The 22230-nt window shown below is 39.1% G+C and overlaps 3 protein-coding genes across 3 annotated transcripts; all 3 read right to left on the bottom strand.

Annotated features, from left to right (window-relative positions):
- Window positions 1-415: 415 nt before the first annotated feature.
- Window positions 416-6267, bottom strand: LOC148721569 (uncharacterized). Its single transcript, XM_088735101.1, has 5 exons — window positions 5118-6267; window positions 4802-5019; window positions 4068-4143; window positions 2361-2510; window positions 416-2225 (listed from the first exon to the last, which is right to left on the bottom strand). The coding sequence occupies exons 1-5, from the start codon at window positions 5287-5289 to the stop codon at window positions 1648-1650; spliced, it is 1194 nt and encodes a 397-aa protein (XP_088591227.1). The 5' UTR covers window positions 5290-6267; the 3' UTR covers window positions 416-1647.
- A 1968-nt stretch (window positions 6268-8235) lies between these two features.
- Window positions 8236-14337, bottom strand: LOC148721568 (uncharacterized). Its single transcript, XM_088735057.1, has 8 exons — window positions 13883-14337; window positions 13564-13781; window positions 12531-12621; window positions 11838-11990; window positions 11149-11239; window positions 10535-10767; window positions 9836-9985; window positions 8236-9695 (listed from the first exon to the last, which is right to left on the bottom strand). Exons 1-8 carry the CDS (start codon window positions 14208-14210, stop codon window positions 9157-9159), a joined length of 1803 nt encoding a protein of 600 aa, XP_088591183.1. The 5' UTR covers window positions 14211-14337; the 3' UTR covers window positions 8236-9156.
- A 2770-nt stretch (window positions 14338-17107) lies between these two features.
- LOC148721567 (fibrinogen-like protein A) lies at window positions 17108-21792 on the bottom strand. The gene is made up of 5 exons (XM_088735106.1): window positions 21280-21792; window positions 20962-21176; window positions 19981-20014; window positions 19277-19426; window positions 17108-18941 (listed from the first exon to the last, which is right to left on the bottom strand). The coding sequence occupies exons 1-5, from the start codon at window positions 21395-21397 to the stop codon at window positions 18403-18405; spliced, it is 1056 nt and encodes a 351-aa protein (XP_088591232.1). The 5' UTR covers window positions 21398-21792; the 3' UTR covers window positions 17108-18402.
- Window positions 21793-22230: the final 438 nt, after the last annotated feature.

Genomic DNA, 22230 nt, shown 5'->3' with positions numbered 1-22230 from the left:
AGCCTAATTTGCATAAATTTTTTTGGTGGGCAAAGCTCGTCATGGAAGAGCTTGTGAGAGAAGCTGCATTGAGAACTAAAGGGTCTGGCGGCCCCTCGGGTGTGGACGCCAATGGCTTCAAGAGGATCTTGGCATGCAAGTCTTTTAAGAGATCAAGTATCAACCTATGTGAGTCTATAGCTACACTCACAAGAAGACTGTGCACGGAATTTGTTGATCCGCTGAGCATCGAACCTGCCGTGGCCAGTCGCCTTATTCCGCTTGACAAGGGTAACGGTGAGGTGCGCCGAATTGGTGTGGGCGAGGTGATTAGAAGAATAATTGGCAAATGCCTAATTCATTCCTTTTTCAATCACTTTGCATCATTTCTAAAAAGGATGATAATATGTCGGACATTCGATCCATAACCAGTAACAATAACAACTTTATTGGTTCCGTAAACTGAGGGTTTTTCAGAAACCATCGCAATGGGATGTATATGATAAAAAAAATGCAATAGAAGTACTATAAAGATTATGCAATAAAGGATACTGTTAAAGATACTTGAACCGCCTCCCGGTTAGCTCAATGGATAGAGCGCTGGACTGTTGTGCGGGAGGTCGAGGGTTCGAGCCCCGGCCGGACCAACACTCAGGGTCTTAAAATAATTGAGAAGAATTTGCTACCTTTCTATAACATCAAGAAATGGTTAGATATTCTAGTCTTCTCGGATAGGGACGAATAAATGGAGGTCCCGTCTCCTGCAGGGTTGGGGTAGGAGACGTTAATTTCCCACACACGAGATTACTGTGTGATGGATGTCCTCCCCTGGGGTGGGATGGGTGGGATGGGTGGGATATAGGGCGCACTTAATTTGGAGCCTCGCTCTGTTGTGCGACCCTCACCACACTCTGGTGAAAGTGATTAAATAATACTTAACATCTATTGACGAATTAAAACTGTATGCGTAATCATCCACATGTCAAATATTTACAAATGAACTGATTCAAAATCACTTAAGATTTAGGTTTACTTTACGCTAGAAAAGTATCAAAATGTACTTGAATTCAGTTATCTTTTTAAAATGTCGTACGTCATGTACAGCTACGTTAACCATGCTGTAATGTTTTTTAACAATTTTGTTACATATTTTAGCAAACTTGTCTCAGTATTTCTATTCCAAGTTTTCGTAGTGAAATTTGCATTTCTTAGTGAACTAATTTTATAAAATTACCTCGAACTACTTTGTTCAAAAAGCAACAGTTGTAATTTTGAATCAAGTGACTTTAGTATTTTATGGTATTTTATCTGCTAATTTTATGATATTTGTTTTATAATTTTTGTAAACCGCACGCGATCGTAACGTCATGTAGCATGCGCTATATAAATCATTATCATTATTTAAAGCAAACCCGAACTACCAAACCAACTACAACTCAAAACAGAGTAATAAATGGACAAACAAAACCTTCAAACGAACAAGGTGTATACTCGTTCTTGAAATAACATTAATGGTAAACACAATTTTAAGGTCATTCCGATGTCAGTGACAATAGAAAAGTTATTATCAATAACATAAAAATAATAATAGTAATGAAAGTAATGATAATGATAGTGTTAAAAAATACCTGAAGCTAGGAAACTTTAATCAACTTTAAATAAAACGTCTTAGTGTAAGCAGACGTGAGATATCTCTGTTGATAGGTCTGAACGGACAAAAACTTTCCAGAAATCGCCAGAGGATAATCCAAAAAATTCTTTATTTCCAAAGTTAAAGTCGTCACATTCCCATCTTGAGCCTCCAGGAGTCAAAATCCAGTGATGTAGATGTGGGACATAATTAGCATGATCGTTCAATCTTCCCTGTCGTAAAGAACGTACACTCCACCTTTGGTCTTGCCAATGGTTACAAAGTCCAGCAGTTCTGGAGTTATCATCTTTCATTCGGTTGAACGATCCACAGGCCAAGGGACGTGCATCGGTCTGCTTACTGAAGTACTGGACTACAGCTTCACCAGTGCTGCTAGCAGCCGTGGTAACATGGAACGTGCGTCCTCTTTGTTTACTGCAGTGGAATCTCAGTTGAGTTAAAGACAAGTACGTTCTCAGTTCTTTCATGGCAATTTCTGTGATGAACAAAGTTCTGTTGCTGTGGCAGTTGTTGATTTCGCGGTAGGACGACTCAATCCAAAGCTCTCGCGAGGATGGGTCGTCCACCACAACGTTGGATACAAGAAGGCAGCCTCCTTCAAAATACGAAGCCAACATGAAGTTAGTTCTTTGCGCATCAAACATGATGGCTGTTTCATGAAGTAGAATTTCAGAAACTCATCAATCAGATCCCTTTTTTTTTTTAACATTCTGTAGCATTTTCGCCTTACCTCCGCCAGTTGTCATGTCACAGTAGACCTTTAAAGGCTTTCCGTTCTCCTCAGGGTCGATCCAGTACTCTTCGTCCTTTTTAAAGAAACCGGAGTCCCGGATGTCTTTGCAGGAGTGGCCAGCCTGATTGTAATATAAACCTTTGATAGCTACAGAAGGAAATGCGGTGTTATCTTAGCTTGTTAGTCATCACACAACGATATCATCCAGTTAACTCATTCGTGACCGACTAGTGACTGACTTAACTGAAGGCTGAGTGAAAGGCTCACTAACTAGTTGAGTGACTCACTGCTACCTGACCGGCCGACTGACTGGTTGACTAAGTGGTTGACAGACTGATGACTGACAGCCTGGCTGACTACTTGACTGACTCACTGGTATCTGACTGGCTGACTGACAGCTTGATTGACTCACTGTTACCTGACTGGCCCTTTAAGTTGTTAACCTAAACAATAGCGAGCTAAAGCTTGTCACCTAAGAAAGGAACCTTGGGCTTACAGTCACCAAGGACCTCACATGGAACGAACATATAATTCAGACTGTCTCTAAAGCTAACAAACTTTTGGGATTTATTAAGAGACATTGTCATACAATTCAAAATGAAAAAACTTTAACTTTATTATACTCTTCTTTGATAAGATCGCATCGAATTTGAGTTTCGCTTCACAGGTCTGGGCCCCACAGTCTGTAATTAAGAACCTTCTATTAATTGAAAGGACTCAAAGACGGGCTACTAAATTCATTTGAAAAAACAAGAACATGAGCTATCGACACCGTCTAATTCATCTTAATTTACTTCCCATTAATTATTGGCTTAAATATTTAGACCTGCTTTTCTTTCTTAAATGTAAACTAGAGATCGTTAGACTTAACATAGAAAACTATGTTAAATTTTGAAATAGCAAATCACGTCGTGGTGCATCGGGAATTTACCTAGCAACACCTTTCTTTCGAACTTCACTTTTTAGGGATTCATTTTTTGTAAGACTTTCTAATATTTGGAATGCTGTTCCCGATCATATCAAAGCTGAAGCTTCGTTGTCTTGTTTTAAAACTAAGTTCAAATCTTTCTATTTCCTCAGGTTAAATCAAATATTTGATGGAGATAATGTTCGTACCTTTAAGTTGATTTGTCCTAAATGTCGTAAAGTTAATGCTTTTACAGTTTGTTCTTGTTAATTCCGCAGTCAGTTGTAAAATATGTACTGTATGTTTGTTCTTTTTCTTAATGCGTTGGGTTAGGATTTTAAATCTAATTTAGGGGTTGGGATTAAGGGTGTAAATATCTTCGAGGGGACTTAGAGTCCTATTGTATTTACACCCACCTTCGGGTTAATCATTAAATAAAAAAAAATAAGAAAAGTAGCTGAGTTCGTAAGAGTTGTATCTTTCTGACGGTTAAGGAAATACCGTAACAGGTAGAAGTTGTTGTCTTGATCCAACACGAAGTTCTCCTAACTAAGTTACAAGGAAATTTGCAGCAGCTAGAGGGGAGAATTAGCAATTAGATCTCAGGAGTTAAAAGGTTAAGACGCTGAGAAAAGGGAATCAAGTTAGAAGGAAACTTGAACATAACTGTCCGGCAATGAGTTTAAAAGGAGTCCTCATTTGACAAGTTACTTCCAGCTACGTAGCTCTTAATAGTCATGTATTTTGTTTGGCAATGTCTCAAGTAAAATCATTTCTAGGATAGCCTCACTACTTACGTGTTACACAGTTTCTCCCTTTGTATCCCGGATCACACTGGCCGCTTTGTTCGCGAGAAACATCCATGCAGGAGGCCTGATTAATTAAACAGAAAGGTGAACTTTTCTCCTTCCCGTTCTGCGATTGATCGTTGTTCAGAGTGAATAAAGCTTCTTTCCTCATTATCAATATTCAGACGCTTAATATGCGTTTTTTCCAAAAATAGGAAATTTGACGTTGCCCTCGCACTTATGTCAACACTAAAACAGACTCTACTCGGGTTGTCGCAAAACCGGGATTGCAAAATGATGGAGGTAGTCTAAAAGACCCGCACGGAGAAACGTTTGTCAGACAGTTTTAGCTGCCTGATATTAAAGTTATATCTGCCTGATATAACTTTATTACGAATCAACTTAACGGCCTGCGCTCAGTTGGTTTGTTAGCTCAATTGGTAGAGTGCTGCACTAGCATCGCAGAGGTCAGTGGTTCGAGTCCCGTACAGGCCTGATTTTTTTTCAGGTCTGATTTTCGCTATTGCATAAATAGCGCTATCTACTGCGAGGATCGTACCTCATACGTATCTAATACCGCAGTTCAAAATATATGAACTTCATATATTTATTCTATCTGCCTGATATTCTCCTACGAAGTATGCGCTACTTTCAAGCCAATAGCAAATCATACTCTCAGTTTTCATCAGTACACAAAAGTAGTTCCAAAACATATATTGTTCCCGGCCTAAACTAGAACCTACCTTAACCGAGCAATAGTAAGTAGATCTTTTCCTCTTTTTAAAATCACCTGGCTTCATTTGCCGTGTTTTATTATTCAACTCACAGATACGTTTTCCATCGCTGTTACCGGGGTGAACATTGATCGACTTACAGCTGTTATTTCCCATACACTTTATCTGACATTCAAACTCATCCACAACGACAGTGGTGTGCATGACATTACCTACCAAGGCATGGTCTGAAAGACAAAAGGACGTACTTTCTAATACCTACTATCTATAGAAAGAGAGTATAAATATCCATTTTGTTGTTGTTGTTTTTTAAGTATTTACTCACTGATTCGAGTTTCAAAAACGCTTCCACAAAAGTCTGTGTTTGCCCGAGCAAACAGGATTCCCAAAAGGATGTTTATGGCGATAATAGCAAACTGGGTTAGCCCCAGAAGAGCTATACTAAAATTGGCGGTTTTATATTTGCCTGGTGGAGCTCCTAAGATTTCCTGTTGCATAACGGTTTTCTGATATTGCCTTCTTCGTTAAGTAGGGCGTGTTATTAAAATGACACACACAATTGAAATACGAATGATATATAATTCATGATTCTTTTTATCCAACGCTTTAATTGCTCTTCAGCTTGCATGGAAATTTCTTTTGTGCGCTGCATTAAAAGAAGACTTTGTTTGAACTTTCATCATTATCATTGGTAATCTAATTTGCCAAATCAACAGAGCGACTTTTGTTTTGAGGAATATGTAAGGTCGACTTGCGATATTACATGCTCTGGAGGAAACACCACCTGCTCTTTACTCTCTAACAGGCACGCAATTGATATCTCACGAATGAAAATGCATGCGTTTGTAACCCCACACTTTCCATAGAAATGATGTCTCCCTCTTTATGATATAGCTGGCATCACCTATAAGCGAGATGGAGCGAATGTTAAATTCTGATTGGCTACTCTAGCGGGCAAGATGGGCGAGAACACAAAAAGAAAACATTGTTAATATCCTCTCATCGTGACCTCACGCTTGGTAAATAACGAGTATTTTGCGTTCACAAGAAGCGTAAGAGAAGTTACCTGCTGTTTGTTTGGGTTGCATAAAGGAAATTCAAATGAAAAGTTTAACTCAACATACCAACTTTGCAATGAAGTCTTGAGTCCTATGAATTAACTTACTCATAACTGGCTAACAAATGTTTAAATGATGAATAATAAACACTGTCCAGAAAGTACTCAGAACATTTTTGTCGGGATAATGTCAGGAAAAATTGCACGTCTGAATTGTCAAATATCGTACCTTATTATCCAAATGCAATAAGAAGAGTAAAAATAAAGAACAAATCGAAAACGAATATATAAACAATAGCCCGGCTCCTTTTGGCGCGAGGATATCCTTCGATAACTTGTCCGCTGCAGAGAATATCTGTTCCGAGATGCGAACAGTTTTCCGGGGAGGAAGCTCGGGGAAATCTGAGAACTTCTAGGAACAGATTATGTCCAATGAAAAAATTTTGTACGTATTGACTGAGTAAGAGGGAAGAACGGAAATATATTTGGCTCGCGGTCATGACTTGCGGACCGGGCGCAGCGAGGTCTGTGTGTCATGATCGAGAGCCAAATGTTTTCCCGTGCGACCCGACCTGAATCAATCAATAAGCATTTTATTATATGACCACTGACTAAGTTTCGGAATATTTGAAATGTTTTTTTTTTCTAACATAAATAGGAGGCGATAGACTGGTGCGTGCCGGAAAAAAACACACAAAAGATTCTACAACAAAATAGTTTCCTTTTTTTTTCTTTTGATTCATAACAAGAAACTCGCTCCTTATCGAAAAACGTAACTTATTTTCTCGTCTTTGTTCACTGATGTCACTCCTTTTGTCGCAACAACAAAAATATTTTGTTTTTGTGTTCTTTTTTTTTTCGGCAACAAAGCTGTAAGTGCATTAGGGGCGGACAGCTTTTTCCGGACCAGCTCACGTCAACCCATCCAACCCTGCACACGTCTGCTTTCATTCTAGTTTTCCATGGGATTGCGCGAGTGGGGCCGGACGGGTCGGGTCACATGATTTACCCAAAAGTGACTTGTTGACGTGCGGACGTGTTGACGTGTTCTCCGCAAATGTTTTTATCTTTATATCCTCGCTACTGCCTTTTTAAAAGTATATTATACCAAGGAAATGTATACGAGGGTAGGATTTATCCGCTGCTGATTATTCCTGGCAAGAGAAGCAAGGTAAAACTATCGAAATAGCTTCAAAGGCTACCAGCCATTTCAAGTCAGGCGAGAAAGCTGAAAGTAAAATGGACAGAACAAATGAACAAAGATGTTTTGGAGAGCAAGAAAAAGGCGCTGGAGCTTGTTTCTTCGGAGAATCCTCCTTGCAATGAGAGTGGAAGGAAGAGAGTTATGAAAGAGTTGTGGGATGATATGGGATATAAGAACTTACATTTGAAGAGCCAAAACTTACGGGACCAAGCTTCGAGGCTAGAGAAAATAAGAGATAATGAAACAGATCTAACCATCAGAGAGAGAAGAGTCAAGGATCTGGGGAATGTCACATTTACAAGTGAATATTCTAGTAAGGAAAATGTTGAAAATGAAAGTCAAAACAACCAAAACGATAGGGAAAATGGAAATGCTAATTATCCAACAAGAGGCTTGAATTTACATAACGCAGAGCCACTGTAAACCCCAGAGGAAAGCAGAGTTACAATGGGTGATTGGCCGGATGTGTCTAATGATGTTCCAGGGTGTTTACCCAATTACAAGACGGTCAACTTGCCAGTATCGGTTATTTGGGGCCGAAATTCGAACGGGGAAATTATAACAATCACCATTGCTACGATTGATGATGCATGCAATGAAGTAACAACTTGGAGAAAAACATTTTCTTAGTTCCATACGGTAAAAATGGTCGCGACTTTATCGACCAGTTAACGAAGCACATTGGCGATTGGAACAATGGATCATCCATGCAACACCTTGCGCTAAAAGCCGCTATTGTTCTTCTCGCTGTTGCGCTACAAAATCCTGGCTTCAAGAGGATCTTGGCATGCAAGTCTTTTAAGAGATCAAGTATCAACCTATGTGAGTCTATAGCTACACTCACAAGAAGACTGTGCACGGAATTTGCTGATCCGCTGACCATCGAACCTATCTTGGTCAGTCGCCTTATTCCGCTTGACAAGGGTAACGGTGAGGTGTGCCCAATTGGTGTGGGCGAGGTGATTAGAAGAATAATTGGCAAATACCTAAGTCATTCCTTTTTCAATCACTTTGCATCATTTCTAAAAAGGATGATAATATGTCGGACATTCGATCCATAACCAGTAACAATAACAACTTTGAGATGCAATGAATATATGAAGTTCATATATTTTGAACTGCGGTATTAGATATGTATGATGTACGATCCTCGCAGTAGATAGCGCTATTTATGCAATAGCGAAAATCAGTAACAACTTTATTGATTCCGAAAATCAATAACAACTTTATTGGTTCCGTAAACTGAGGGTTTTTCAGAAACCATTGCAATGGGATAAAAAAAATGCAAAGGAAGTACTATAAAGATTATGCAATAAAGGATAATGTTAAAGATACTTAACATCTATTGACGAATTAAAACTGTGTGCGTAATCATCTACATGTCAAATATTTACAAATGAACTGATTCAAAATCACTTAAGATTTAGGTTTACTTTACGCTAGAAAAGTATCAAAATGTACTTGAATTCAGTTATCTTTTTAAAATGTCGTACATCACGTACAGCTACGTTAACCATGCTGTAATGTTTTTTAACAATTTTGTTACATATTTTAGCAAACTTGTCTCAGTATTCCTATTCCAAGTTTTCGTAGTGAAATTTGCATTTCTTAGTGAACTAATTTTATAAAATTACCTCGAACTACTTCAAAAAGCAACAGTTGTAATTTTGGATCAAGTGACTTTAGTATTTTATGGTATTTTATCTGCTAATTTTATGATATTTGTTTTATACTTATTGTAAACCGCACGCGATCGTAACGTCATGTAGCATGCGCTATATAAATCATTATCATTATTTAAAGCAAACCCGAACTACCAAACCAACTACAACTCAAAACAGAGTAATAAATGGACAAACAAAACCTTCAAACGAACAACGTGTATACTCGTTCTTGAAATAACATTAATGGTAAACACAATTTTAAGGTCATTCCGAAGTCAGTGACAATAGAAAAGTTATTGTCAATAACATAAAAATAATAATAATACTGAAAGTAATGATAATGATAGCGTTAAAAAATACCTTAAGCTAGGAAACTTTAATCAACTTTAAATAAAACTTCTTAGTGTAAGGAGCCGTGAGATATCTCTGTTGCTAGGTCTCAACGGACAAAAACTTTCCAGAAATCGCCAGAGGATAATCCAAAAAATTCTTTATTTCCATAGTTAAAGTCGTCACATTCCCATCTTGAGCCTCCAGGAGTCAAAAACCAGTGATGTAGATGTGGGACATAATTAGCATTATCGTTCAATCTTCCCTCCCGTAAAGAAGGTATACTCCACCTTTGGTCTTTCCACCGGTTACATAGTCCAGCCGTTCTAGAGTTATCATCTTTCATTCGGTTGAACGATCCACAGGCCAAGGGACGTGCATCGGTCTGCTTACTGAAGTACTGGACTACAGCTTCACCAGTGCTGTTAGCAGCCGTGGTAACATGGAACGTGCGTCCTTTTTGTTTACTGCAGTGGAATCTCAGTTGAGTGAAAGACAAGTACGTTCTCAGTTCTTTCATGGAAATTTCTGTGATGAACATCGTTCTGTTGCTGTGGCAGTTGCTGATTTCGCGGTAGGACGACTCAATCCAAAGCTCTCGCGAGGATGGGTCGTCCACCACAACGTTGGATACAAGAAGCCAGCCTCCTGCAAAATACGAAGCCAACATAAAGTTAGTTCTTTGTGCATCAAACATGATGGCTGTTTCATGAAGTAGAATTTCAGAAACTCATTATCAATCAGATTCCTTTTCTTTTTTTAAACATTCTGTAGCATTTTCGCCTTACCCCCGTCAGTTGTCATGTCACAGTAGACCTTTAAAGGCTTTCCGTTCTTCTCAGGGTCGATCCAGTACTCTCCGTCCTTTTTAAAGAAACTGGAGTCCCGGATGTCTTTGCAGGAGTGGCCAGGCTGATTGTAATATAAACCTTTCATAGCTACAGAAGGAAATGCGGTGTTATCTGAGCTTGTTAATCATCACACAACGATATCAGTGCAAGAGAGCCTAGACCTGCTTAGTTACAAGGCCCGCATGTAACTTGTTGTGTCATAAAGGCATCTCGTTATGGAGCCTGGAGAAATATGTTCCATCGCTTATCATTCAATCAATCAATCAATCAATGAAGTTTATTGTCTTTACGTGAGGCATGGTTACCCAGAATTTCATGTATGAAACGCAAGACAGCAACCCACCCATCCCACCCCAGGGGAGGACATACATCACACAGTAATCTCGTGCGTGGGAAATTAACGTCGCCTACCCCTAACCATGGAGGAGACGGGACCTCCATTTATTCGTCCCTATCCGAGAAGACTAGAATATCTAGCCATTTCTTGATGTTATAGAAAGGCAGCATAATCTTCTCAATTATTTGAGACCTTGAGTGTTGGTCCGGCCGGGGCTCGAACCCTCGACCTCCTGCACAACAGTCTAGTGCGCTATCCATTGAGCTAACCGGGAGGCGGTTAGCTCAACGAAGATATACCTGTAGATGATGGAATTGTCAGAGATATCTCACTGGGTCCCCTTCCTGCCTTGGCATTTTGTTGTGCAATCCAAGATGGTTTGTTCACACCTGCAAATCCCAGCAAAGCAAATGATCCTCTGTGCTCTGTCAGATTGAGGAGGTCATCAGTAGCCCCAACTCTTTTTAGAGCGTCAATCGCTGGTGATATGTATATCGAGCCATCATGTTGAATGGCGATCAGAATGATTTTTCTGCAATCGGAGCAAACATTATTTTTCCATGAGAAAGGCAAACAAATGTATTTTATTGCTAAAAAAGCGCAGCAAAGAAATATTCTACTTGGTAATGAATTAACATTTTAAAATAGATTCCCCACAGATTATCTGAATCTCGTTTTATGGGCATATCTCAGATTCAGCTTCGGATGGAAGTTATTGCGGACAAATGTTTATGCGTTCGACATTGGAAACAATCCCGAAAACTTTTTCAGAAATAGAAAAATATATCTCTCTAAGGAGATTGCAAATATAAAAAAGTGCAGCTGGAGTAATATAACTTGGGATCGATGATTTTTCACTAATCAGACGCCACATTTATGATGGTGAAATTACAGCTTCAAACATGGTACATACTTTCCTTTGATGCCGTTAAGAAAGTCTCTCAGGTGATTACCAGCGGAACTATTCCCATGAGTGTCAAACCCTTTTGCTCTTAGAACAGTACCTGCAAATGAAAAGGGGACCAAATGTTTCCTTTCCACTACAATTAGGATTACAACGAGTACGTACATTGTAAAGAAATATTAACGAAATAATAATTATTCGAACCGGAGTTAATACCGCAGCCTTTGAACCGAGCACATCTTAATCCTTAATTAAGACGATGGAGTCGATAGCGAGACAGCGGTGTTACCTTTTGGCGTATGAGCGCAGATCAGGCTAGGTAGGCTTTTTCGGGAAAATTGTCAGAGGTAAGGTTGATTACCTATTTCATTTCACCTCAGAAAAGTGATGATCCAAGTTGATTATAAAATACAAATTAACTCTGGGTCGTTTAAATATGGGACTGCGGAAGTACTCGAGGTTTTTTCTATTTCATACCTGCAGAGGATGCCGGTATATTGTCTGCGACTGGGATCTCAGTGAGAAGAAACAATCGAGAAAAAAAAAGACAAGAGATAACTGGTGGTATCGTCTTCAGCCTGGAACTGTCAGCTGGCCACTGATATCTTATCAAGTTTCTTTAGAGTTTATCTCAAAATTTTCCTCAATTTTTTTCAACGTTTCGAGGGACGATAAGTACTAAGCCTGGACTTTGTTACCTGTTAAAGCGCTGATAACAACCACATTATGGCCTCTTGTGTGTGGAGAATAATCTTTTCCATTCACTTTGATGTAGGCGATACCACATGTGCTTGGTGTAATTTCTGGATCAGCACAACCCTCACTGCGGATGAATACTTTCACCCCTAAAGCTTTTTATAAAAATCATAAAAATAGAATGAGAATTTTCCTTTTCACATGTACAACCATAAATATAAAGGAATTCATTACAAAGATCAGGAGTCTTGGTTTCATTCGAGTTTCAGTGGCAACAAAAGGGGAGTCTAAGTATTGTATGGGATGCTAGTTTTATCTCTGGGTGGATATTAAGGGTATCTCTGAAAAACGTTTTGCGTAAAGGTGAAACATTTTGGTCCCAGAGTTCATTTTGGAGACTTTCTGGAGTCTTAAATTTGATATATTTGCAGACCTTCAGCCAGCCAGACCGGAACACAACAGTTTTTTACTTCAGGTGCGCATCTTTTCGTGAGATTCTACATGTCTTCTCTCGCCACTTTATATTTTGTTTAAGTTTGTTCTCAGCAGGTTCCTCTAACGTCATGACTCATCTATAACACAATCAGTAACATTATCCAACGCCTTGATCTGTCAAAAGGAGGCAGTACGTAATCATTTTGCAGTTGGTCTAAAAAGCTGGGGATACATAACATCAAAATCTTCTGAATACTTACGCGTTTGACAGCGTGTTCCCTGATATCCCGGATGACACTGACCGCTCTTAGCGGGTCGATTTTGCTCACGAGAAACATCCATGCAGGAAGCCTAACATAATTCAAACAAAAGAAAGGAAAATTGATTTGTTTCCCTCTGTTTTCTCAACACTGCATTAAGAGGAAAAAAATCTACCCATCATATCTTTTTTTTCTTCAATAACTCTGCACAAAAGTGGATAACACCCATTTAGCTCTGGCCACTCTTGATAGCATGAAATTTCTATGATGACGAATAGCCGTTCAAAATAGTAGAATCTTTTCAAACTAAAGAACTATTGAGAAAGCTGATACAGATACCGAGAACGCGCCAAAAACGTAATTAACCTGAGGCTAAGAGATGAAGCGTACCCAATAATTTGCATCAGGCTCCATATTTAGTATGAACAGGTGATATAGCCAACTGGTGTTTCAACACATCATCTTCGCAGAAACGTAGCGGATATAGGTATATAACACCTTTAACATTATGTCTGCACTTATTAAATGATAATTTCCTTGTCATTCTCAGTTTTAAGACCGATAAAGAGAAAACAAAATTTAAAGTTCTGAGCTTCTCTGCCTTGTAACCTAAAAAAATAGTCAATACTGTTTCAAGCTCGATATGATAAACGAAATGAAGACACCTATTTTCTCTTTGCTCTAAACAGCCAAATTGGATGATCGTAAAAAAAGGAGCTATGTTTTTTTACACTCAAAACTTTTGAGTGTAATAAAACATAGCTCCTTTTTTCTGGCTGAGCCAGAATTGCTCTTGACTTCGTCTCGAGCAACTCTTTCGCTTCTCTCATACTCTCCAAGGCTTCCTCCGTGCTTCCACAACTTGATATATGCACGCTTAGCATGAATCAATTCTTCAATCAGGAATGCATCGATCTTCAGTATGACTGTATTTAGTTCACGCCGGTTAATCACGTTCAAAACAAAATAAATTAACCGAATATCTTTGGCATATTGGCAAGTAACCACGATAAATTTAAAACTTAATACCTACCTGAACAGAGCCATAGTATGTAGATCCTTTCTTCCGTTTAAGATCACTCGGCTTCAATTGCCGTGTTTTATTATTCAACTCACAGATACGTTTTCCATCGCTGTTACCGGGGTGAACATTGATCGACTTACAGCTGTTATTTCCCATACACTTTATCTGACATTCAAACTCGTCCACAACGACAGTCGTGTGCATAACATTACCTACCAGGGCATGGTCTGAAAGACAAAAGGACGTACTTTCTAATACCTACTATCTATAGAAAGAGAGTATAAAAATCCATTTTGTTGTTTTTTTTTTTTTTTTAGTATTTACTCACCGATTCGAGTTTCAAAAACGCTTCCACAAAAGTCTGTGTTTGCCCGAACAAACAGGATTCCCAAAAGGATGTTTATGGCGATAATAGCAAACTGGGTTAGCCCCATAACAGCTATACTAAAATTGGCGGTTTTATCTTTCCCTGGTGGAGCTCCTAAGATCTCTTGTTGCATAACTGTTTTCCGATATTGCCTTCTTCTGTAAGCAGGGCGTGTTATTAAAATGACACACAGAATTGAAATACGAATGATATATAATTCATGATTCTTTTTTATCCAACGCTTTAATTGCTCTTCAGCTTGCATGGAAATTTCTTTTGTGCGCTGCATTAAAAGAAGACTTTGTTTGAACTTTCATCATTATCATTGGTAATCTAATTTGCCAAATCAACAGAGTGGCTTTTGTTTTGAGGAATATGCAAGGTCGACTTGCGATATTACATGCTCTGGAGGGAACACCACCTGCTCTTTACTCTCGAGCAGGCACGCAGTTGATATCTCACGAATAAAAATGGATGCGTTTGTAAGCCCACACTTTCCATAGAAATGATGTCTCCCTCTTTATGATATAGCTGGCATCACCTACGGGCGAGATGGAGCGAATGTTAAATTCTGATTGGCTACTCTAGCAGGCAAGATGGGCCAGAACACAAAAAGAAAACATTGTTAATATCCTCTCATCGTGACCTCACGCTTGGTCAATAACATAGTTAATAACGAGTATTTTGCGTTAACAAGAAGCGTAAGAGAAGGTACCTGCTGTTTGTTTGGGTTGTATAAGGAAATTCAAATGAAAAGTTTAACTCAACATACCAACTTTGCAATGAAGTCTTGAGTCCTATGAATTAACTTACTCATAACTGGCTAACAAATGTTTAAATGATGAATAATAAACACTGTCCAGAAAGTACTTAGAACACTTTAGTCGGGATAATGTCAGGAAAAATTACACGTCTGAATTGTCAAATATCGTAACTTATTATCCAAATGCAATAAGAAGAGTAAAAATAAAGAACGAATCGAGTACAAATATATAAACAATAGCCTCCTTTTGGCGCGAGGATATGCTTCGATAACTTGTCCGCTGCAGAGAATATCTGTTCCGAGATGCGAACAGTTTTCCGAGAAGGAAGCTCGGGGAAATCTGAGAACTTCTAGGAACAGATTATGTCCAATGAAAAAATTTTGTACTTATTGACTGAGTAAGAGGGAAGAACGGAATATATTTGGCTCGCGGTCATGACTTGCGGACCGGGCACAGCGAGGTCCGTGTGTCATGATCGAGAGCCAAATGTTTTCCCGTGCGACCCGACCTGAATCAATCAATAAGCATTTTATTATATGACCACTGCTCACTAAGTTTCGGAATATTTGAAATGTCTTTTTTTTTCTAACATAAATAGGAGGCGATAGACTGGCGCGTGCGGGAAAAAAACACAAAAAAGATTCTACAACAAAATATTTTCCTCTATTTTTCTTCTGATTCATAACAAGAAACTCGCTGCTTATCGAAAAACGTAACTTATTTTCTCGTTTTTGTTCACTAATGTCACTTCTTTTGTCGCAAAAACAACAAAAATATTTTGTTTTTGTGTTTTTTTTTTTCGGCATCAAAGCTGTAAGTGCTCTAGGGGCGGACAGCTTTTTCCGGACCAGCAGCTCACTTCAACCCATCCGACTCTGCACACGTCAGATTTCATTCTAGTTAACTATGGGACCGCGCGAGTGGGGCCGGACGGGTCATATGATTTACCCAAAAGTGACTTGTTGACGTGCGGACGTGTTGACGTGTTCTCCGCAAATTTTTTTAACTTTATTTATACTCTTTTAACTTTATATCCTCGCTACTGCCTCTCTAAAAGTATATTATACCAAGGAAATGTATACGAGGGTAGGATTTATCCGCTGCTGATTACTCCTGGCAAGAGAAGCAAGGTAAAACTATCGAAATAGCTTCAAATGCTACCAGCCATTTCAAGTCAGGCGAGAAAGCTGAAAGTAAAATGGACAGAACAAATGAACAAAGATGTTTTGGAGTGCAAGAAAAAGGCGCTGGAGCTTGTTTCTTCGGAGAATCCTCCTTGCAATGAGAGTGGAAGGAAGAGAGGATATATTGGCGTTATGAAAGAGTTGTGGGATGATATGGGATATAAGAACTTACATTTGAAGAGCCAAGACTTACAGGACCAACCTTCGAGGCTAGAGAAAATAAGAGATAATGAAACTGATCTAATCATCAAAGAGAGAAGAGTCAAGGATTTGGGGAATGTCACATTTACAAGTGAATATTCTAGTAAGGAAAATGTTGAAAATGAAAGTCAAAACAACCAAAAGGATAGGGAAAATGGAAATGCTAATTATATAACAAGAGGCTTCAATTTACATAACGCAGAGCCACAGCAAACCCCAGAGGAAAGCAGAGTTACAATGGGTGATTGGCCGAATGTGTCTGATGATGTTCCAGGGTGTTTACCCAGTGGCGCTACGCACCAGGTCTAAAAATAGATATGTCATCGTTGGACCCCCCGCTGGTTTAGGACAAACACTCGGAGTCTTTACATGGACTTGTATGCGAAACGTGTCAGAAGCAAGACTATTTTCGCTCAAAAAATGTTCTAACCTTCTAAAATGGTTGCAACTAGGCATTGCTGTTGGGGTACATGTAAAAATGACTCAAGATATCCAGAAAGATTGCCAGATTCGCTTAAAGAAATGCTTAAAAACGGTCGGAAAGCCTTCCTACTGTTCCCAAAGCCGAAGCATGACTTGGAACTTTGTCAACGCCGCGTAAATGCGTGTTCTAGAAAGAATTTCTCAGTTGATAGTGTTAACTACAATACTTATATTTGTGCTGTACTAATCCGGAAATATCTTGAGCGGAGACCCCTTGGCCCGGAGTCCGAGTGTTAAGGCCACTTAGCTTATCTGAGCGCGCCGCACTGTTTTAGCTACAACATGCACCTTTTCCTTGTTGCAAGGCCAGAATTATAGCTACAGAGTTAGTTTGTGCCCAAAATATGGATTCGTGATCACACTGACTGAAACTAAAAGAGGACAAAAACTCAAATGAATTTTATAAGTATGTTACCGGCAGCATATTTGTTACGGTTATAAAAGCTGACGTTTCGAGCGTCAGCCCTTCGTCGTAGCGAATAGCATATTTGTTACTTGACTTTTGAGCGTTTTTGATGATGGTGCACAGAATGGTAGGTACGAATTTCCACACGTTTTCACGACTTGCTGTTTTATAAAGTGCTGATAACATACAAAGGTACAGACTTTAGTCGAAAGATGACTACGACTTTCAACAGAATTTGTAATCATAAAAAACAGTAGTTCTTAACCGTAAATGCTTTGAATCCGGGGTTAACATTTATCACGTAACTGATCGCCCGGGTGTGTGTAGTCCTGAGAAGGACTTTTATCAGTAATACTGACTGTCCCTCCCAGGACTACAAGCTCACCCGGACGATCAGACTACACTATCAAAAAGGTTCCTTCTTCGTATCCAACACTCGTAAGCTAATGATCATGAGCTAAGGCCCTCCACAGACTAGGGATTTTAGTTGTCGACAACTATTTGTGATCGACCACTAAAAGTTATCGACAACCAAATAAGTCCGATAAAGGATTCCACACACTGGCGCTCAAATACGGATTTAGCAACCGATACGCGGGGAGGTTGGGCACCAAGAGCTTACTGCGGATGCTCCGTATCAGCATAACGCCATAGCAACTCTTTCATCGACATCAATGGACTGCCTCATTCTTGTCGTTTCTCGGTGAATATAAGGGGTCAGTCTTTCAATAATAAGAAGAAACGTACCCCTGTCTACTCGCAAATTGGTGATAAAACCGCCGTCATTCTAGTTTCTACGGCAAGTTGGCCAAAAATCCCTCCAACGAATTTTGCGCCAAATTTGCTGTTCAGTCGTTTTGGATAAAATATCCTGCATCAGAACTTGTTGGTGGGCACAAGCTGCTGCAATAATGACATCGTTAGTGTCGTTTCCACCTCCAAGAACGAGATGTGGAGAAGGAAGATCAAAAAGAATGTTTTCTTTACCAAGTATTTTACTTCTGCGATCCTCCATGTTTTAAGCCGGCGGGGAAAGCGGCTAACACAATAGCGCGGAGATCTAAAAGTAGTCGACAACTAAAACTAAAGTTTTCACGCACTAGAAAAACGCTTAAAAATGAAGCCGTCGACAACTATTACTTGTCGACAACTAATAATTTGCGGTTTAGTTGTCGACAACTTGCACCACAGACTACGTTTTTTAGTTGTCGATAACTTGTAGTTGTCGATCACAAATAGTTGTCGACAAATAAATCCCTAGTCTGTGGAGAGCCTAACTTATATTTCTTGCAAAGAAAAGTGCAAGATGATTTTCTTCTAATTATCTATGAATTTTAGTCTACTGCAAGTAAATTCTAGAGAATATTTAATACTGCATAACTTCTTAGCCAGCAGCTTAAGGCTTTTCAGGACTGTGAAAACAGTTATAGTTGATTGTCGCTCTTAGCGTACATAGACTTTCCAGAAATCACTAGACGATAATTCAAAAAACTCTGCACCAGACTTCCTGATGTCGTCACACTCCCATCTTAAATCTCCAGGTATCAAAGACCAGTGATAATGACCTCCTACATAAAAAGAATGATCACTTAATCTTTCCTGTGCAACGGCTCGTGATCCCCACTTCTTACGTTTCCATTGGTCGCACATTCCAGCTATTTTGGAGTCATCATCTTTCATTCTATCAAACGAACCGCACGCTAAGGGTAAGGCATCTGTTTTACCACTGAAGTACTGGACTACAGCTTCCCCGGTGCTGTTAGCGGCCGTGGTCAGGTGAATTGTACGTCCTCGTTGTTTACTGCAGTGGAATCTCAGTTGAGTGAAGGACACGTGTGCTCTCAGTTCTTTCATGGCATCTTTTGTGATGAACAACGTTTTGTTGCTGTGGCAGTTGCTGATTTCGCGGTATGATGACTCAATCCAAAGTTCTCGAGAGGACGGATCGTCCACGACAACGTTGGAAACAAGTAGCCAACCTCCTGAAAAACACATTTCTGATTAAAAATATCTTGCAGCAAATCAAAGTAAACATAGAGTTAATTTGTTTTATTAAATGAGTTGATAAAACAACGCTCGAAAAGTCAGCTTTAGAATCGCTCTGCAGCGGCTAATGCACACTATCAACTCAGTAGATAAAACAAAATTTTCTTATAAATATCCCCTCATGTACCGATACAGCAACACCCTTCAAACATTGGGTTTCTACATAAAGCATTCATGCGATACAGTTTTGAGGAGTATTATCTGAAAAACATCGCAACAACTTTCTTCTAAGAGTTTTATATTTATCCTACATTTTTGATCCATACCTTACCTCCATCAGTTGTCATGTCACAGTAGACCTTTAAAGGCTTTCCGTTTTTCTCAGGGTCGATCCAGTACTCCCCGTCTTTTTGAAAGAAACCTGAGTCCCGGATGTCCTTACATGAATGGCCAGGCAAATCCTTATGTAAACCTCTGCCAGCTACAGAGGGAAATGCTATGTTACATTAACGTGCCTCATTATTTTCACGCACCGGTATCACTAGTACTGCTCAAGAGATTGACAGCCTATCATGATATTTGAATCACCGCTATATAGGGTATTCCTCACTGATAAAAAAAAAATCTTTTTTTGTCAAGCCATTGAAATAGTGGAAACAAAATGTAAGCTCAGAGCAAATTGGCAAACTACCGAAGAATCGAAACAGAACAGTTTGAGGTTTATAGTATAATTCATTTTTGATGGTGTTATTCCAACAGTTTAAATTCCTTTCTTTTTTTTTTACCACGAGGTAGCAATGGAAGTTGACAGAACTCACAATGCGACTTATTTATATCACAAGGAGTCGCATTTGTCATATTTCTTGGGAAAGCTTTGGGAGTCGCGTAGCTGGCCAAATTTCGCTCTCACTAATTATTATGCGGATGGAAATTAGGCAGTTATTTATGCGACGGCTTGTCGATAAATTTTGCTATAATTACTTGGCCATCCAGGTATTCGATATTGTGTTCTTATGTATTATAGATGACACTTACCATTCCTTTTATTGGATAAATCCGTGCAGGAGACCTAACAAAATAAATACATCCGAATAGTCCTTTAAATCGCTTCCTGTTCTTCGATCAACATTGTTTGTGTATCGTCCTGTTTAAAATTTCGAGCGGTTCTCCTATAAAACTTCAACCTTGACCACCCAGATATAACATTACTTTTATAATACATGTTCTTGTCGTTCAGAATTGTTTTGTTTTGTTTTAATCATGAAAGCCTTTTTGAATAATTTATCTTTACGAAAAATAGAATGAACTATATGTTAGCGTATCGAGTGGTATGTTGGTCGCACCAATCAGATCGTCGCATTTGGGTATGTATCTCGCATCAAGCGGATCGCCGCATCGGGGTATGTTCTCGTAACAATCAAACAACTGAACTAAGAGAATGTTCGCACCAATCAGAGCGTCAGGGTATTGTCTCTTGTCTCAATCAGTGGGGTATGAGGGTGTCGCAAAATGTTGCAATGAAAATAAATGCTATTGTTAGTAAATTTCCCACGCAACTTTCACGTGTTTTGACATTTTCTACCAATCAAATTAGCCTTATACTACCCCATCGCGTGTCATTTCCTCGTAAACAGCCTGCCTTTTATCGCATATTCCACACGCAAGGTGCAAAGTCCTAAAAGGCAACACAGCCCCCTATTATAATGCCTACGTAATAGCCTTTGAAATTCTTATCAGTTTAAGACATACAGAGATTATGTACCACGTAAAAACCTCAAAACATGAACAAAAGGGATAGATGTTACCATGAAGAGAAAAAAATGCCGAAGAAGTAACAAGAGCTCGTTTGGAAAAACATTGCTCGTCTTTCTTGACCCCCCGATGTGTTTTTGTCCTGTATTCTAGAAACTTTGCGCAGCGATAGAAGTACATTTTTAACTTTTTTTCATCATTTACATCATACTGGTCGTTCCCGGAGAGTTAATAAAAGCATCAGTTGATATAATTTGTACCGACCTGAACAGGGCCATAGTATGTCGATCCTCTCTTCTGTTTGAAATCACTTGGTTTCATCTGTCGTGTTTTGTTGTTCAGTTCACAAAATCGGTTTCCATCGCTGTCACTGGGATGAACGTTAAACGACATACAACTCTTGCTTATGCATTTGAAATGACAATCAAACTCGTCCACGGCAAAAACCGTGAGCATTACGTGACCGATTAAAGCATGATCTGAAAGGCAAGAGACACAAAACCCAATCAGTTATGTACATATATGGAAAAGGTAAGGCACGGGAATCAAGTGATGCGTTTACAGCCTTAAGGAATTACTTACCAAATTTCATTTCCAAAAAAACACCTCCACGGAATTCTCTATTGGCCAGGACAACCACGATTCCCAAAAGGATGTGCATTGTCACAATGGCAAACTGGGTGACCCTTACAACAGCCATCGGATAAAAAAGCTGTCCAACTGTGCTTCTAATCCGATGTTAACATTTTCACCCGATATATAAACTATATTTATATTATTGAAATACATTTGGAAGAGCACAGTGCTTTTTATTAGATTTGAGTTAATTTTAGAAACAAAATCTATAATTTATATCTCAATTCAGAACTTTCAATGCGCCTAGACGGTATGTTTTTATCTTCACTTTAAAAAATAATGGGTTTGTTTTCCTTTTTCATTCAAAAAGATGATTGAAAGAACTTCAGCTCTTGTAGACATTGTAAAAAAAACACAAGCTGCTCATCGTGAAAATGTATTTACATTCGGCGGAACTGAATTGTAAGTGGCAGTGACAAAGAATGTAAATATTTTCCTATTGGTATGTTAGCACGTGGGCCGCTATGGCGTTAATTGAGGCTTTTGTTGTATGGTGTATTTAAGGTTTGACATTTGTAATGTATTCATCTCAGCTCTCGAACTTTCCTGGTTTTATGTCAAATTTTATCTTGCATGTAAATAAGCTGTTTTACCTCTAACCCCCAGAGGTCGGTACGCCTGCATTTGGATGGGGAATACGTTCCCATTTTTCCCGTTGGGTTTTTGGGTTTTCGTATAAGGCGGCGGCACACTAAACGAATTAGCCCAAGAGGTAATGACTAGTTGTTTACTACTCTGTGTAACTTTGTCGGACGGCATTAAATATTCGGGCTCCAAGTTCGAGCTGCCCAGCCACTCTCGTGCATGAGTCATGAATTTAAATAGGAGTATATAGAAGTGACCCCTTCCTTCCTGGACTTTGGGTAAAAATAGGATATGCGCTCATAATCTCGTTCC

Source organism: Stylophora pistillata, chromosome 10 (assembly GCF_964205215.1).
Source record: "Stylophora pistillata chromosome 10, jaStyPist1.2, whole genome shotgun sequence".
In the NCBI taxonomy this organism is placed as follows: Eukaryota; Metazoa; Cnidaria; class Anthozoa; order Scleractinia; family Pocilloporidae; genus Stylophora; species Stylophora pistillata.
Note: the sequence above shows the minus strand (reverse complement) of the source record. Positions and strands in the feature narration are given on the sequence as shown.